Source organism: Microtus pennsylvanicus, chromosome 3 (assembly GCF_037038515.1).
Source record: "Microtus pennsylvanicus isolate mMicPen1 chromosome 3, mMicPen1.hap1, whole genome shotgun sequence".
NCBI classification, from domain to species: Eukaryota; Metazoa; Chordata; class Mammalia; order Rodentia; family Cricetidae; genus Microtus; species Microtus pennsylvanicus.
Window position 1 is genome coordinate 17,971,783 of NC_134581.1, and position 17,527 is coordinate 17,989,309.

At 44.9% G+C, this 17,527-nt stretch overlaps 1 protein-coding gene across 1 annotated transcript in view; it reads left to right on the plus strand.

The window, feature by feature from the left end:
- The window catches only part of Col6a6 (collagen type VI alpha 6 chain), a 102,878-nt gene that overhangs the window by 62,514 nt on the left and 22,837 nt on the right, over positions 1–17,527 (plus strand). The window contains exons 26-31 of the mRNA XM_075964792.1: positions 1,410–1,445; positions 2,311–2,373; positions 11,392–11,454; positions 12,629–12,664; positions 12,776–12,812; positions 16,202–16,216. Of these exons, the coding sequence (XP_075820907.1) occupies positions 1,410–1,445; positions 2,311–2,373; positions 11,392–11,454; positions 12,629–12,664; positions 12,776–12,812; positions 16,202–16,216 (250 nt within the window). The remainder of the gene's footprint in view (positions 1–1,409; positions 1,446–2,310; positions 2,374–11,391; positions 11,455–12,628; positions 12,665–12,775; positions 12,813–16,201; positions 16,217–17,527) is intronic.

Sequence of the window (17,527 nt, forward strand, 5' to 3'; positions counted from 1 at the left end):
CGCATATGTGAATGTGCAGACCAGAGGTCAGCAGGCGGTGGGGCTGGGTGGATCTTCCTATATACTATACCACCTTATTTTTTGAGACAGGGTCTCTCACTAAACATGGAGCTGTCTGATGGGCTGGACTGACCATTAATTCCCCCAGGATTATCCTGTCTTTATCCACCAGTGCCAGGGTGCCAGAGTGCCAGGGATCAGATTCCCCTTCTTGCAGACTGAGCACTTTACCCACTGAGCCATCTTCCCAGACCTCTATTTAAAATTTGTACATAGAAACTTCAAATAAAGGGTCACAGTATACTGAAAAGAACCCTCATGCTGAAAATGCATTTTTAAAAGCCAGAAGGAGCTAGAACAGGGATATATAACAACTCTGGGTAGGAAGACTCAGGTAGTTTTTCTTCTTTTTGCCTTTTGAATTTTACATGTGTAAGGATTTCTTTTACATCAGAATAAAAGGTTTATGTTTTTGTACATTAGTGATAATTAGAAGTTGGAAGTGGGGAAGAAGATGGGAGGGGCGTTGATGTGTAAACTCCAGCCACTCTGGTACCACTGGCCATAACAGATTTGTCAACAGTTTTAAAGGGCTAAAATAAAATTTAGAGGGTGAGAGATAGCCTTGCGTGTAAGAATGATTTCCATGGAAGCAAGAAGACCTAAGCTCAAATTTCTAGTACCCATGGAAGTGCTGGCCATGGTTGTGATGCTTTTAACCCCAGCATGGCGGGGTGGGGTAGAGATAGCCAGAATCTGGAAGTTTTCTGGCCAGCCTAGCCAGGTTCAGTGAGGGACCCTGTCTCCAAATTCAGATGGCGAGAGTGACAGAGGAAGACACAGGGTAACCTCCTCTGACTCTCCTGGCACACCCATGAGTGTATACCCCTTCACACACACATGGACGTACAAAAGAGAAGCAACTTTATTTTAGGTAAAATACACAAATGAGGGCAGGAAGGCTTTTCAATGAGTCTTTGGTCAAAGTAAGGTAAGTGGGGGACCCCAAGCTGAATGGCATGTTTGGACTCCATTGACTTCCTAAACCTTTCCATTGAAACCCACTTGAGAGAGGTTACTCATCACTTGGAGACATGTGGCCAAGTGACCCCCTCTCCTGTCACATGCCCTTGGAGAAGACTCAGGCTGTTTGTAATTCCCCAGATCACTCTCTCCTCAAATACTTTCTGCCTTTCCTCTTAGCCTTCCATCTTGCTTATGTGCCCATGAGTAGCCGGGTTTGGAAACTGGAACTGGTTTCTCCGATAGTGCTTCCTGGTTCCAGGAGGTCCAGCCCTTCCTTAGCGCACAGACATGTGAACAAAGAAGGTGGCAGAACTAAAGTCAATATAAACAAATCTACTTGGGCCAAGTGTGTATGTATTGACTTCCTCTGTTGTTGATTGCAGGGGCAAGAAGGATTCCCTGGAGAAATTGGACCGAAGGTACGTGTACTTCACAGTCCAAGCCAGGGACTGTGTCTCAGGACAGTTAGTGAGAAATAATATTCTACCACAGGGTGAGGTAGCATAGGAAAGAGACAGGTTGCCCCCGTCAAGTTATAATATGAACTATTTGTTTAGGAACATAAGAACTTTTAAAATATTCCACTTCAAGTTTTTAAATGTATAGGTAAAGGGAGAAAGATGGCCCTTTTGAAAGTTTTCTCAGATATTCTCCTTCCCTAATTTTCTTATTGCTTAAGCAGTGGTTCTCAACCTTTAAAACAGTTCCTCATGTCATACTGAATGACCCCAACCATAAAATGATTTTCATTGTTATTCATAACTGTTAAGGATTGTAAATATACCGAGTTTTCTAATGGTCTTAGGCCATCCCTGTGAAAGGGTCATTCAGTCTCCATAGGGTCAGGACACACAGGTTGAGAACCGCTGGCTTAAGGGGAAGTAAAATGTAGAGAAATAAACCAGATGATGAGATGTTGCCTGGCTTGAGTTTCCCCAGTGTGTTTATAAAAACTGCTGTCACGTGACGAGCCACCTTGATGTTTCCAGTGTCTCTGGAAAGTTGTACTGAACTCTGTAAATGTCAGGCCCTGTGTGCGGTAAGGTCAATAAGGTCAGAAGACCAACAAAAGAAGCCCTTGCTTCTCCAAGGAGCCCGAGTTTGGGTCTGGAAGACTGAACTGTGAGCCAGTGATCAGACGGTGTGCTGTGGAGAGATCACACAAGGCAAAATGTATATATATGGCTTTACATCTGAGTCAGTTTACAAATGTAGATGTGCCCCTGGGACCTTTGTGTTTGATTTCAATGTAATTCTTATTTTCATTTTGATATATTTATTCAGGGTGAGACTGGGGATCCTGGGGATCCAGGACAGGCTGGTCCCAAGGGAGCCAGAGGTAGAATGGTAAGCAATCCATTCAGAGGATAACATCAGATACTGTGTGTGGATGTTTGGGGCAGGGGGAGAGAGAGAGAGATTATGTTCATATGTATGATGAGAGTGTGTATATGCATACATGCCAGGTGCATATTCATGTATGTGTGCATATAGAGACCAGATATCAATCTTAGGTGTCTTTTTCAATTGTTTTTCATGTTTCTTTTAATATTTAAAAAATTATTCTAAGTATATGAGTGTTTGCTTGCATGTATGTAAGCATACTCGTGCATGCCTGTTACCCACAGAGACCAGAAGTGGGCATCAGATCTCCTGGAACTAGAATTACGTGCGGTTATGAGCTGCCAGGTGGGAGCTCAGGAGCCAATTCCAGGACTTAAGCAAGTGCTCTTCACTGCTGGGCCATCTCTCCATCCCCTCCATCTTATTGTTTAAGACGGGGTCTCTCACTGAACCTGATACGTACCAGTTCAGCTACACTTGTTGTATGACGAACGGGCTGCGTCCTGCCACCCGGCTAGCTTAACTCTGAAGTAATCACATGGAAATTGTATTAATTAAATTATTGCCTGGCCCATAGTTCTAGCCTCTTAATGGCTAACTCTAACATATTAATTCAACCCATTTCTAATAATCTGTATGTTACCACGAGGTCGTGGCTTACCTGGAAAGATTCAGCATGTCTGACTCTGGCGACTCCATAGTGGCTCTCTCTGCCTGCCTTCTTTCTCCCAGCATCCAGTTCTGTCTTTCCCGCCTACCTAAGTTTCTGCCCTATCTAAAGGCAATGAAAGCAATACAAATACATAAGGGCCTCCTACACCATACACTGATTGGTCAGCAAGGCCCAGGGAAGGGAGCTTGCCTCTGCCTCCTGATTCTGGGGTTATAGGTACGTACCACTGTGGACGGCTCATATATGGTGTTAGGAGTTAAGTCAGGTCCTCATCTTGGACAGTGAGCACTTCATCAACTGAGCCATCTCTTCAGCCCTCAACTCCCGCTACTTTGGCAGATTCTCTTTCATGTTAATAGTCGTTAGCATTGCTATTCTTAAAACAAAAACAAAACAAATTTGAAAATGTGTGCAATTTTGGCTAAGGTCTACATGTGTAATAAAAAATAGGCCTGGTACTTCTCTCCCAATGCCACCAGGAAGGCAACGAACTGTTTTAGTGAACAAATTTGTCCAGTCTCTGGTCCGTGTATCATTCTTAACCACGGAAAATAAGACGTTTCAAAGGAGTTTCTGTGATCCAAAGGCAGGTTCTTGTACTGAAAAAAATATCAGTTTAATCCAGTCTTCCTGGAAGACCTGATGAAGACTAATACCCATTAACATCTTGCTTTTATTATCAAAGCTTTTGCTGAACTGCTTTTAATACGGTGTCTATTAAAAGGTCCTCTCCTCGCTTCCCGGGTGTTTTCTGAGTTTTGCGATATTTCTGGGTGTCAAACCAAACATGTCTTTATAAGTTTATGGGAGAGTTGAATATTACCTAATACTCTGACAGTAAACACAACTCTCTGGCATGTGCCACAGGAAGTCAGTCTCCTCAGGTTATAGATGGTTAGAAATGGAGGTGGTAGCACGTGCCTTTTATCAGTATTAGGAAGACGCAGACAGAAGGATCTCAAGCTCAAGGCTCTCCTGGGCTAGATAAAAGTGAGACCCCAGCCCTCTGACACCCCTATATCCAAACAGGCTGGAAAGTAATATTGAGTTGGAAGTGTCACCCCAGCCTGGCAAGCACTTGGACTCCAACTCCCAGCCTGCCAAGTGGTGACCCCTCCCCAGGGATGGTCAGGATCATTCCCACAGGGTATTTAAGCTTGCGCTGAAAAAAAGGAACACATGATTTGGGGTTTGCGTGTGCAGCTCCCTCTGTCTTCCCCTGCCATGCTTCAGGCCACCTGGGAATATGCCATTTATTAAACACGAGCATTTAATTTGGTCTAATCTGATTTAATTGGAGTTCTTTGTGTTGGCGGAGCGCCTCGTATTAATATTTTTGTTAACTCCCATGTCTCCAGAGAACAGAAGAAGGGGATATAAAAGAGGATGGAACACTTGCATTCATTGGTTTTAGATCTGTTTAACTGAGATTTTATTGTCATGAGCCACTCTTAGGTCAACTGTTCCTGCGACTTAAATAAAACTCAGGAGTTAAATATCAGGGAAGACAGAGAAATGATCACCTGCTCATTTTCCACATCGCCTGATCAAAAAGGCCCATACATCTCCCTCGCCTCTCCTTATTCCTTCTGTGTGTCCCTCTAGCTACCTCTGAGTCATCCAGAAAACTCTATGGTCCACTCTGGCCAGCTGAATGTGGACTCCACACTCTGAACCAAGGTCAGACTCCAATGGCAGTCTCAGAGCCGAGTAGCTACACAAACAAATTCTCCCCGACAACAAAACTGTCTCTCAAAGTCTTTGCTTCAGCTGGATAGTGGTGGTGCACGCCTTTAGTCCCAGCATTGAGGAGTTCCAGGACAGCCAGGGCTATACAGAGAAAACCTGTCTCAAAAAAGTCTTTGCCTCTTTTCTTTCTGAAGAACCTTGATTGGGAAAAAAAACTTGTCTATGACCCTGTCCATGAGCAAGGTCTTAGAAAAACCCTGATACCAAAACACATACTTGAGATGGTTTTCCAGTTTGTCTTCATGGTCAGTTTTACTGTTGATCTAGTCTTTCTCTACACACTGTAATAGGAACTTTTATGTATAGGGGTCCTGTTTGGAGGCTTTAACGCTTCAAAACAAGGAACTTCCTCTTCCCCCTGCTGCTCCCCAGGGGTGGGGCTGCCTCCAGCTGTAATTCTTTTCCTCCTCTGTTGTTTTCGGATGGCAATCCTTTATCACTTTGCCCTCAGTAATGATGAAGATAATTAGGAAAATAATTAGAAAAGGCTTTCAAATTAAGCCAGATGTCATGTGCATTGAAACATCTCTGGATCATTTCCTTTGGCTTATTAACGGGGTGCTTTAGCCTTGGACACCAGCAGCATGCTAACAAGCTCAGCCATTTGTTGGGGCCCCTCCCTGTGATGGTGCATTCATGGGTTTTTAGTGTGCTTAACCAATGTTAGCCATGCAGGCTCGGTGTCTGGGCCTCTGCAGACACATTTTTGGTTCCTTCCTTGTTCTCCATGTTGAACTGTTGGAACTTACTAGTTTTTCCCTCTCCAGCTGCCTCATCCCTCACCCCTTGACATGAGTAATATTTGGATTTGGAAATTGGAGTTTAAACATTGAAAATGTCCAGGTTTTTCTCCTGGAAGAGCAAATGTTTTCTCTGGAAAGATTTAGCCTTAAATTATGAAAGTCTTTCAGGTCTCTTGGAATTATTCTAAGTTGGAGTTCACAGAATCTTCACCTTGATATTTTTCTTAAAAAAAAAGTCTAAAACCCTGTTTCAGCCAAGTATGTTTGTATGTTTGCATGTGCATTGAAATAAAAAACAAAAGCAAAAAAAAAAAAATCTTCAAGCAGGTTTCAAGCAGGGATCTTGGACCTGGGCACTATCACCAGCTGGGGTTGGATCGCCTTCACTGGGGAGACTGCCCCTGGGCAGTGTGGGCTGTTCAATTGTATCCTTGGAGCCTTCCACTGGACTCCAACCATCATCACCTGACTTCCCTAGTGAGAGCAAGCTGCTATGTCTCCAGAAACTCATCCTCTGAGGTGGCAAAACCTCTCCTGATGGATGTTCCTGCTTAAAGAGTCAGGCAACATCTTAAGTTTCCTAACTTTAAAATGGCTTCCCTCTATCACCTTAAAAAATCAATTTAAAGAGAGGTGGTCCCAGACTGTGACCATGGCTCTCAGGTAGAGTGATTGTCTGCTGTACCCAAGGCCCTAACCTCACCCCTCTCCCCTTAGCACCAGAGAAAATAGCAGTCCCACCCTCTCTCCACCTCCTTCTAGTTCCTGGTCTCCAAAAAATGGTTTTCATCATGAGTGATTGTTTTAGAATTGGCAGTCTGTTTGCATTCCTGCTTTTTGATGTTTGAGTATTAAGGTGAAGGTATTTTCTACTATAAAGTTGGGGGTCCCCTCTGTTAACCTCACATTGATCTTCATACTCTCTGAAGATGTTTGCATGTGCAGAAGGCCTGGTGTCCACTGCTCTGCAGGGGCCCTGCACCAGGTTCTGAGATCCCCTCCACCCCACCCATGTCCGGTCTCTCCCTCTCATTCCCACTGTCACACCCTCCTGGACTTCCACCACAGAAACCTCTGCCAGGAACCTTATCACTGTTCTGGTTCCCAGTATCAGAGGATTCAGTCTGCAGTCATTTGGTTCATGTTTGGCGGCTCATGGGTGGGGAAGAGAGGAAAACAGAGGACTGAGGTCCCAATCTAAGCTTTAAGGCACACTTTTGCCCTTTGCGTGACTTACTGATTTACTTCCTCAGGCGTACCTTTGTGTGACTTACTTCCTCCAGCTAAGCTCTACTTCCCAAATCTTCCAAAACCTCCCCGAATAGGGCCAGCATCTGGACACCAAGAGGTCAGAACATAAGCTGGGGGAGAGGTCATTTCACGTGCAAACATGACACGCTGCTAACAGGAGATGACCGGCAGGAACAGTTGATGATACTACCAGCATCTGAAAATGATTTTTGTTACCTCCAGATGTGTCAATATTTTGGCTAGTGCACAGCTCTGAGCTGGACATACTTCCTTGGAATTTTGAAAACAGTTATGTTTTCTGTTATTTCTGGGCTCTTTTGTTGCTTTGGGAAGTCCAAGGCCATACAGATTCCTATTAGTCAGTGTTTTTTCTCCATAAGATGGCCTCTCGGTCACTAGCGTTTCAATCTGCCATGGGTTTTGCAATCTGGCACATGGCCCATTTTTATCCATTTTTCCTGAGTATTAAATAGGCCCCTTGGCCCTAGAAATGTGTGCCCTTTTTTTCTAGAAAATGCTTGTTCTTTTGTTGGTTTGTATTCACTGGCTCTAGTGTTCTCTATTTTATATTTTTAAATACCTATCATTCAGTGTAATAATATAGTCCTTTAGTTTATTTCTTATTGTATTTATTTTATTTTTTAACATCTCTTTGATGTTTTTCTCTCCTTTCTGAGATGGTTTCTTGATTTTTATTTTTAATATATATCCTATACTTTTACCTTTGTTGCTAAAATCTGTCCCTTTTCGGTATTATACTATTCTTGTTTAATGATTAAGCATTTTTCTCTAATCTCTCTGAGGTTATAAATGAGTATTTTTGGCCTTCTTTGCTCAACACAGTTTGTTTCCTTCAGTTTTTTTCTTCTGTTTTGACTTTTATCTCTCATATGTCTCAAGAATGAGCTGTGCATTCACATTGAGAACTGAGTACAGCAAGTCTGATTGGGAACCTGGAAGACACGATTGGAGTTTGTCAGATATGCATTCACTGTACAATGATCTGATGGACCTCTCTGCTTAGCAACCCTTCAACTTCCTCTACCCCTTTCTGGGGAGCTCGCATCTGGATGCCAGTTTTCTAGAAGACACAAGGGCAATGAGAGGCTCTTTCTCACTCAGTGTGCATATTTTCATTGGTCTCCTGGTTCAGAGTGGTATAACACTGGTTCTCAGCTCTACTGAGAGTCTCACTTCTGTTTTCTTTGGTTTTTGCTGATGGAGAAAGGTGTATCCAACTACCTGTTGAAAACACAGAGTGGAGAATTCATAGAGTGATTTCCCCACTAATCCTCCTTATTTAGCCTCTTCCCCTCTGCTTCTGGAGGCTCCTGCCCCTCCCCCCATGGCTCCCGAAGCTGGGCCTTCTGGGAATGTGGGAAACCAAACATGCTGGTTCTTGACTTCTCTGCTGCCTGCTCAGGATTCACATTCCTCAGGTCTGCCACGCCATCTCAAACACACTTGATTGCTTTCCAGGCTCCCAAACACTAAGGCTTCCTCTTTTTCCTTATCCTGTTGATTTTTACTTAAAATCTATTGTTAAAATATTAGAAATGGACAAAAGTATTCAACTTGCCTCCCTTTTCTCTTGAAGCTAAACATCCCTTTTAAATAAAATGAAGTCACTAAGTTCTGTTTTTTTAATACTGTCAATATTATTTGGACACTGTAGAGACATTAATGATTCTTCTCCACAGGCCATGCTTTTATAAGTTAATTTTTAGATAAATTCACTTATTACTGTAAAGAATATAAATCCTGTAGCAGTAAAATCCTTGTGTGTATGTGTCTACCTGTGGATATGTGCATCTGAGTACAGCCGCATGTAGAGGCCAGAGGCAAGCATTGGGTCCCCTGAAGCTGGAATTACAGGTGTGTGGACCACGACATGGGTGCTGGGAACCAAAGTTGGATCCTCTGGAAAAGTGAGAGGTGATTTTAACCTCTGAGAAGTCTCTGTAGCCTCCTCTCCAGTGGCATTCTGAATGAAGAAAACAATGTTGTTTCTTCTTAAACAAAATCTATTGTTCTTATTAATTTTCCCCTTCACTTTATCCCCTGCCTCCAGTTTACCCAGAAGATCTTATCAATTTCCCCTTCCTAGGGCTATCCATGTGTTCCTCTTAGGGTCTTTCATGTTCCCTAGCTTCTCTGGGACTGTGGATTGTAGCCTGGTTATCCTTTGCTTTGCATCTCATATCCTCGTATGAGTGAATAATACCATGTTTGTCTTTCTTGGTCTGGGTTACCTCACTCAGGATGATGTTTTCTAGTTCCATCCATTTGCCTGCAAGTTTCATGATGTGATTGTTTTTTACAACCGAGTAATACTCCATTGTGTAAATGTACCACATTTTCTCTATCCATTCTTCAGTTGCGGGGCAGCTAGGTTGTTTCCAGGTTCTGACTATTATGAATAATGCTGCTGTGAACATAGTTGAGCACATGTCCTTGTGGTATGATTGAGCATCCTTTGAGTTATTGCCCAAGAGTAGTATTACTGGGTCTTGAGGTAGAGTGATTCCCAGTTTTATGAGAAACCGCCATACTGATTTCCAAAGTGGCTGGATAAGTTTGCATTCCCACCAGCAGTTGGAAGAGTGTTCCCCTTACTCTACATCCTCTCCAACATAAGCTGTCATCAGTGTTTTTTATCTTAGCCATTCTGACATCCCAGAGTCATTTTGAGTTGCATTTCCCTAATGCCTAAGGATATTGAGCAATTCCTTAATTGTCTTTTGGCTATTTGGGATTCTTCTGTTGAGAATTCATTTAGAGAGAGCAATGAAAGAGATATCTTGATAGAGGGAGCCATTATGGGGTTAGAAAGAAACCTGGTGCTAGGGAAACTTCAAGAAATCCACAAGGATGACCCCCAGCTAAGACTCCTAGCAATAGAGGAGAGAGTGCCTAAATGCTCCCATCTTCTCCTGTAATCAGATTGATAACTACCCTAATTGTCATCAAAAGACCTTCATCCCCATGGGATACCAAAAAGAATGGGGCAGAGAAGTGTGCCCTGGTTGTACAGGTGAGGCTCGGGTGTATAAATGGGACACAAGAGCAGATAAAACCAGATTTTAGTTGATAGGTTTCCTTGAGTCAGGAGAGTTGATACCAATGGTGAAGTGCCAGGGGCTGGTGCGGGTGTTGGTGTTGTCTGGAGATCGCTTTGTAAGTTGGTCTTGGCTCAGACAGCAGGAGTGACCTGTAAAATATGCTTGAAAATGGATGGAGTTAAAATAGCCTTTGGAGACTGTTAGTTTTTACCAGACCTGATTTTTGATACAGCAGCAGAACTTTTTCCCAGGAACCTGTAGGTATCTGTAAGACAACTGGAACAGATTTACATCTTGGTGTCATAGCAAAAGGCTATGGCTTTGGGTTAAAAGGTAGGAACATTTTAGAAGATAATTAAAGGGAATTGGAAACTCTGAACCTCTGAAGATAAATTTGAAACCTGTTAGTCCTGGACTATGAAGCCTGTTAAAGAGGCACACCTGTATTTTAGCAGGAAACTTAACAAATGAAGTATTGAGCTACCAGTACCTTAAGTCATCAAATGCTATCAGACAGATCTAAGGGGCATAAATGAGCAGAAACGAAAAAGCGTTTTTAGCTTTGCAGACAGTCCCAAGTCTCTCCATAATCTTTGGAGAACACCAGCCTAGAAGTAGTGTTTGCTGTTGAGTACAAGAGGCTTAAAGATTTTTCTGTAGTTTGACCTTCCCTGGTGAGGGATTACCGTTTGGTGGGCTTTCTCTGAGGTGGAGTTTGGACTGAGGCAACTCCCAGGGGAGAAAGCTTATGCCAGGAGCAGGGGTGAAGCCCCCAGCCAAACACTAGCAAGTGATCACAATTGTGTGTGCATGTATATATCTGTGTGTATGTGTATGTGTGTGTGTTTCAATTTAGTTACCTTCTTATTCTTAAGAAAACCACTTTCTCTTGATCCAACAATTCTAGTCTTAGAAATCTTAACTAATCATCAGAATTGTGTATATAACTTCATAATCATATGCTTATTAACAACATAAAAATTAAATGCCAACAGCAAGGAACCAATTAATTAAATCATGCCTTCTCCACATAATAAAATACATGAAGCCATGAGACCTGATTTTGTGTATAAGAATATTTAGTGACGGAAATATGTATATATGTATGTATGTAAATTTAAAAGGTAGCTGAGAGCCAGGCATGGTAATACATCGCTGTCATTCCAGAGTGCGGGAGACAGAGGCAAGATTAGTAAATTGAAGGCCAGTCTGCTCTATACAGGAAGACCTTATGTCAGAAACAAAGCCAAAATAGAGGCTTTGGGAAAGAGTATGATACAAAACAGACTTTAAAAAGACATCTTAATACCAATAGAACAAGAAAAGTAGCAATGGATTAATAAACTGTGTGAAGAACAGGCTGTTGCTGGGGGTCCCCTTCTGTGTGTTTTAGAAATCTGTCCATTTTCTAAGATGAAAATGGATGGATGTTGTTGCTTTCAGAGTTCTACTTTTAAAATAGTGTCAGGATTTTAAGTTTGCATTTAAACCGTTCACATGTTGTCTAGAACACAATTGTAAAGTGAACCCATTCTGCTTCGAGGTTCCTGCTGGGCGGCCGGGAGATCCAGGATCCCCTGGGGAGCCAGGACCCCCTGGACGGAAGGTGAGTGGGACTACTTCCTGTGAGCTCTTTGTGCCTTAGCGGTCAGAGCATGGGCACACCCCTCTCCAGGTGCACACAGCCTCTTCCTCCACTGTTTGGCCACAACTTCCACTACTTTGTGTAAGGGAGAAAATGGGGTCAATAAGTATATCTCTTGGGAGGGAGGGAGGGAATGGAGGGAGAGCATGAAAAATCAGTCTAAAATGGGGCAAAGTATTTTCTTTTGCATTTATAGATTTATTTAGTTGGGAGGTGGGGCACATGTCATGGCACACTTGTGGAGGTCAGAGAACAACTTTGGGTCGTGGTGATTGAACTCAAGTCATCGGGCATGGCTGCAAGTGCCTTTACCCACTGGGCCATCTCGGTAACCTGAGATTTGTATTCTTCTCAGTGAGCTGGGTTAAGGTCCAGCCACGGCCTCCCTCCTAGATGAGCAAGTGATGAATGAATAAGGCCGGGAGTGTGTGAAAGGACGAGCGGTGAGCAGCGCACGTGGTTAAAGCTGCTGCGGTCCTTCCTGGGGAGCATACCTGGGAGTCTGGGTGGGGCACCCCGCATCTCCCTTTGATGTTTCTGTTTGAGAGAAGTCAGATTCTTCCCGTCCCAGGAAGGGGTTGCAATAAGAAGTTCAGCCAGCTTTGCTCTTCCCACCCTCCACCCGGACATTCACGTGTCTCTCTTCATTTGGGGAAGAAGCTGAGATTAGCTCTTCAGGTGTTTGAAGCTAGCCCCTTTGTGCCTCAGCCGTGGATAGGAATGAGCTCAGCTAGGCTTTGACCACTACTCCACTATTTACGGTGGAGATCCAACATCGGGTAGAAGACTCCAAGACTTGGGCACAGGAGAGGCAGCTGGGAGCAGGTGGCTCGGTCTTTCTGAGTTGTGAGCTGAAACACCCGCTCCGTAGATCTGTGGGCCACCGTTAGGTGGGCAGCTCTGTCAGGTTCTGGGCATCTCTGCCAGGATTTGGGGAACTTAACCTTGGAAGTGTGTGTGTGCTCAGTGTTGTCTTCACGGGGCGGTGAGTGCCCTACCTGTGTTCTCTGCTCCCTTTAACTCCACAGGAGGAAACCCTTTCCTAAGGGCTCCTCGGGGCCGCGTTGGGGCATGGCCTGGCTACTGAGGCATTAGTCTGCAGCCCTAAAACAAGTTTGCTTGTTTCTTTTCCTAGGGTATAAAAGGGGCCCGAGGAATGGCTTCATTTTCTGTAAGTATCTCCTATTCCAACACGGTAACCTGAGCATGCCTTTGGCTTCATGTATACACTTTGTGACCCAGGGACATGGTTAATTCTCCGTGTTTTCTCTTTGAACTACAGACATGCGACCTCATTCAGTACGTGAGGGACCACAGTCGTAAGTACCCTGCTTAAAATGACCCCAGCCCCACCCCCATTCTCGCAGTTCTCTCAGAAGTTAGGAACTGGGTTCTCAGAACAGATGCGGTTGGTCAACCAGTCTCTTCTCATGAGAGATGGCTTGAGTAAATTTTGAGTCCACAGGGAGGGGGTGGAACCTATTATACTAACCCCCTGTCTGGCTGCCAGCCTGTGTGCTGTGTAGTTATGTACACTGGGGGCTTTAAACCCGTAGAAGATGGAGGTCAGAACTTTCCCAATGGTCAAATAAGTCAGGGAGAAGAAGAGTCATACCGAGCTGAGTTTAAGACGATTGATTGTTAGTGTCAGATAGTAATTGACGAGATTGGGTTCGGCAGTATGAAGAGGCAGCTGTGCTGTATCCTGGTGAGAGGGTGGGTGGGGAGAGTGGGTGGGTGAGAGGGTGGGTGAGAGAGTGGGTAGGTAGAGTGGGTGGGTGAGAGGGTGGGTGGGTGAGAGAGTGGGTGGGTGAGAGGGTGGGTGGGTGAGAGAGTGGGTAGGTAGAGTGGGTGGGTGAGAGAGTGGGTGGGTGAGAGAGTGGGTGGGTGAGAGAGTGGGTGGGTGAGAGAGTGGGTGGGTGAGAGAGTGGGTGGGTAGAGTGGGTGGGTGAGAGAGTGGGTGGGTGGGTAGAGTGGGTGGGTGAGAGAGTGGGTGGGTGAGAGGGTGGGTGGGTGAGAGGGTGGGTGGGTAGAGTGGGTGGGTGAGAGGGTGGGTGGGTGAGAGGGTGGGTGGGTGAGAGGGTGGGTGGGTAGAGTGGGTGGGTGAGAGAGTGGGTGGGTGAGAGGGTGGGTGGGTGAGAGGGTGGGTGAGAGAGTGGGTGGGTGAGAGAGTGGGTGGGTGAGAGGGTGGGTGGGGAGAGTGGGTGGGTGAGAGAGTGGGTGGGTGAGAGGGTGGGTGGGTGAGAGAGTGGGTGGGTAGAGTGGGTGGGTGAGAGGGTGGGTGGGTGAGAGGGTGGGTGGGTGAGAGGGTGGGTGGGTAGAGTGGGTGGGTGAGAGGGTGGGTGGGTGAGAGGGTGGGTGGGTAGAGTGGGTGGGTGAGAGGGTGGGTGGGTGAGAGGGTGGGTGGGTGAGAGGGTGGGTAGAGTGGGTGGGTAGTGTGGGTGAGTGGGTGGGTGGGTCGGAGGGTGGAAGCCCCACTTTTGGTTTATGCTCTATTTCTCCTTTCTTGGAAAGGTGAGATTGACTGAAATGATTGATTGGCTTATAAAACTCACAATAATGCTTATTCTGCCAATAATTTTCTCTCTCAAAATTATAAAAAGCAAAAAGGCATTCAGATTTGGCAAAAAGCTCTTTGAATTTGAGGCCCTTGTAACAGGGTATATTCTTATGATTATAAATATCAACTAATGTTATAATTCTGTATTCACACACACCTTCATTGTGTCAGCTGCTCATTGGATTATACATAGTACTTCTTGAGTAAACATGGCAAATGCAAGGAAGAGTTAAAAGTTTCTTCGAGGCCTTTTTTTTTAAAAAAAACACAGATGACGCATAGCCCATTTCTATATAGGGCATTATTCCAAGACACACAGATTTTAAAAAGCAAACATTTGTTTTGTATGTTCATATGTGTGTGTGAGCCCCTGAGTGTCTGCGCAACACATGCATGCAGTGCCCGTGGAAGCCAGAAGAGGGCATCGGATCCCCTAGACTGGAGTTACAGATCAGTCCTCTGCTAGAGCAGCAAGTGCTCTTAACCACTGAGCCATCTCCCCAGGCCCAGAGCCACAGAACTTTAATGGTTCTAGAAGCCGTTCAGTCAAGCTTCTCAGGACTCTGCCTTTCCGAAGCAGAAAGGAACGCTGGTGGGAATCAAAGCTTGTACCCGAGTCCACAAAAATAGGTCATTTTGAGGTTGAATTAGCGCAGTAGGTTTTTTCCTAGCATGGGAACCAAGCGGACAGTAGTCATGAGTGGCAGAGCCAAGAGTAGGGCCTGATCTTTCAAAGTGTGAGAATTCCATCTAGCACATCTGGTCCAAAATTACATCTGGCACACACAATTACTTCAGGAGTATGACTTAGAACATAAAAGCACATGGCCCTGTGGACATAGTCAGGACTCCTTCCAGACTGGGTCTTGCAGAGGAGGAAACCTCTGCAAATGAGTGTCCCGAAGCAGCACTGCCCAGTAGAACAACCTGACGTGGTGGAGGTGCCCCCTGCACCATTCAGCAGCCTCGCTGCCAGTCGCATGTGGCTTTGGACACCAAAATGTAAAGAATGTCACCTAGAAGCTAAATTTTTCACTTGATTATTTGAAATTTAAACAACTATGCATGACTTGTGACCAGACACTGCAGGTCCAGCCAATATTTATTTCTTTCAGAGTATTTGTATTACTTTTAATTGCATGATACCAAACACATCCCTATACAGGGTGACCCTCCCAAACCCCCAAACATTTTGAGTTCTGACACAATGTCACAAGTGGAAAGTTCACACCTGCCCTCGTGTGACAAGCTGTAGTCAAAACATAGCACCCTAAATACAGTGTATAAGGTCACCTTCGTTTTACACAATGTCAGTGTTTATAAAACAGAAGGACTTTTGTCTTGAGACTTGAGTCTGCCTCTAAGAGATCTTACTGGGTTTATGTAAAAATATCCAAAACTGAAAAAAAATCTGAAATCAGTAACACTAGTGGTCCTAGCCTTTCAGATAGAGAAACTCAACTCATGCAGACATATACTATGTGTGCATAGAGACATCAAATTTATATGTACACACATAATTGCATGACATGCATATATGTGTATATATTTGATCTCGGGGTGTAGGTTATTAGTGGAACACTTGCCTAGCTTGGGCAAGAGCCTGGTTCAGTCCCCAGCACTGCAGAAGACACAGTGGTAGAGTCCTTAGCTGGTCATGAGAAAGTGAGAGAAGTCCTGAGCTTTGTCCCCATTATTCCTACACCTCCTTAAAAAAAATAAGAAAGCCCAACAAAAGACACATACATGTATGTGTGTATTCGTGTATTGAATACACACATGCATGTATGCACATATATAGTTGACATCTACAGATTTGTACATGCGAAATTATAAAGAGAGGTTGGGTCCCTCTCACTTCCCAAGTTGAGTTCAGCTCCGTAACATCATGTTCTCACAGGCATGGTTTCCATCTCCGGCATCTGGCTGCAGGGGCTGATTTATGGCTGTGCGTTGTCCTACTTCCCCTAGCTCCTCCCCTCTGGAGGGGATCCTGCTCTACCAGGATCTCTCTAGACTGTCTGCGGCCTTGAGTTTTGAGTTCTATATGCAAGCAGGCAGGACTTCACTGCTCTGGTTTCCCTGCGCACTCTAGAACCCTGTTTGTCCACCGAGGAATAACCTCTCCCTTTTGTTCTTCCTCCCCAGCCGGCGGCGGACGTGGTGAGTGATCGTCATTTACCTTACCGCATGCACTGCTCCAGCTCTAAGGTGCCCCCCCCCCCCCGTCTGGAAGGATGAGGTCAAGCATGGTGCTGCCTGCCAGTTGGTAGAACTTGGACCCAGGCTTCCTTTCCTCAGACTCACAGCAGACCCTTGCCTCTATGACTCATCAGCTGTGCTGAACTTCACCGCTGGGAGGCCCTTTCATTGTCAATAACTTTCTAATGGCATACATCACCATTCACCTCACTATCTGATTTTTTAAAAATTATCTTTCCTCCCTCCTCCCCTCTCTGTCTCATCTTCTCTCTCCCATCCTCTCTTCGTCTCTCTTCCCACTCCACCTCTCCCTTTCCCTTCCCCCTCTCTGTCATGTAGTCTCTGTAGTTCAGTGATTAAGAGGCAGAGGGCAGAAGGAAATCAGGATCAGATAACAAGTGAGCAAGCCATGCGGTGGAGATGACGCCGAGACTTCCCTAGCTCAGGCTTAATGTTAATTGCCAACCTGGCTTGGTATCTTTTAGTCTCATTTTAATGCCAAGGCTTAGTGCACGATATATTTGTGTAACCCCATTATCAGCCTGATATAAATACACAAATATATACATACACGTGAATGTATGTATACATATGTATATATGCATATATATCCCCTTATATAAATTCACCAGCCTTTACCCTCTGCCGATTCATTCCTTCAACATGGATTTATTGAAAGCCTCCTGTAATCTAGTCTCCTGTTTTCTGCTGGGGACAGAGTTGACAGCAGACAAGATTCCCAACCTCACACATTTCCATTCTCAAGGGGAGTCCAGATAAAAAAAACAAAAGAATTCAGAATCTGAGATAAAGCACAGGCTTCACTGCAGCTAAATCATGTCTGGGGGATGGGTATGCTTTGGACCAGTGTTCCTCTCTGAAGCAGTGAACTTGAAGTCAGGACTAAAGGAGCCACAGTTTTCTAAGCTCAGGGCTGGGGAATTCAAATACCAACTCCTTAGAACAAGGCAGACCTAGACATCCCCGGGGAAGCAGCAGAGCCCACTAACCCTGTGGCTCAGTGATGGGGAGGACCAGCACGTTAAATGGAGGCGGAGCCTAGAGGCTACGGCAGGCTGGTTGTCGCCGGCTAATATATGGGGTGGACTAAAAGTCCGCTCTGAAGGAAAATCAGTTTGCAGAAAACAGATGGACTTGCGATGCACGATGTTAAATGAGGTCACATAATCTCGGAAAATCATGTTCTCCCTCATAGCCTGTCATACGTGGGGGTACTGTATGACATGCAGAAAGGAGAACAAGAAATGGCAA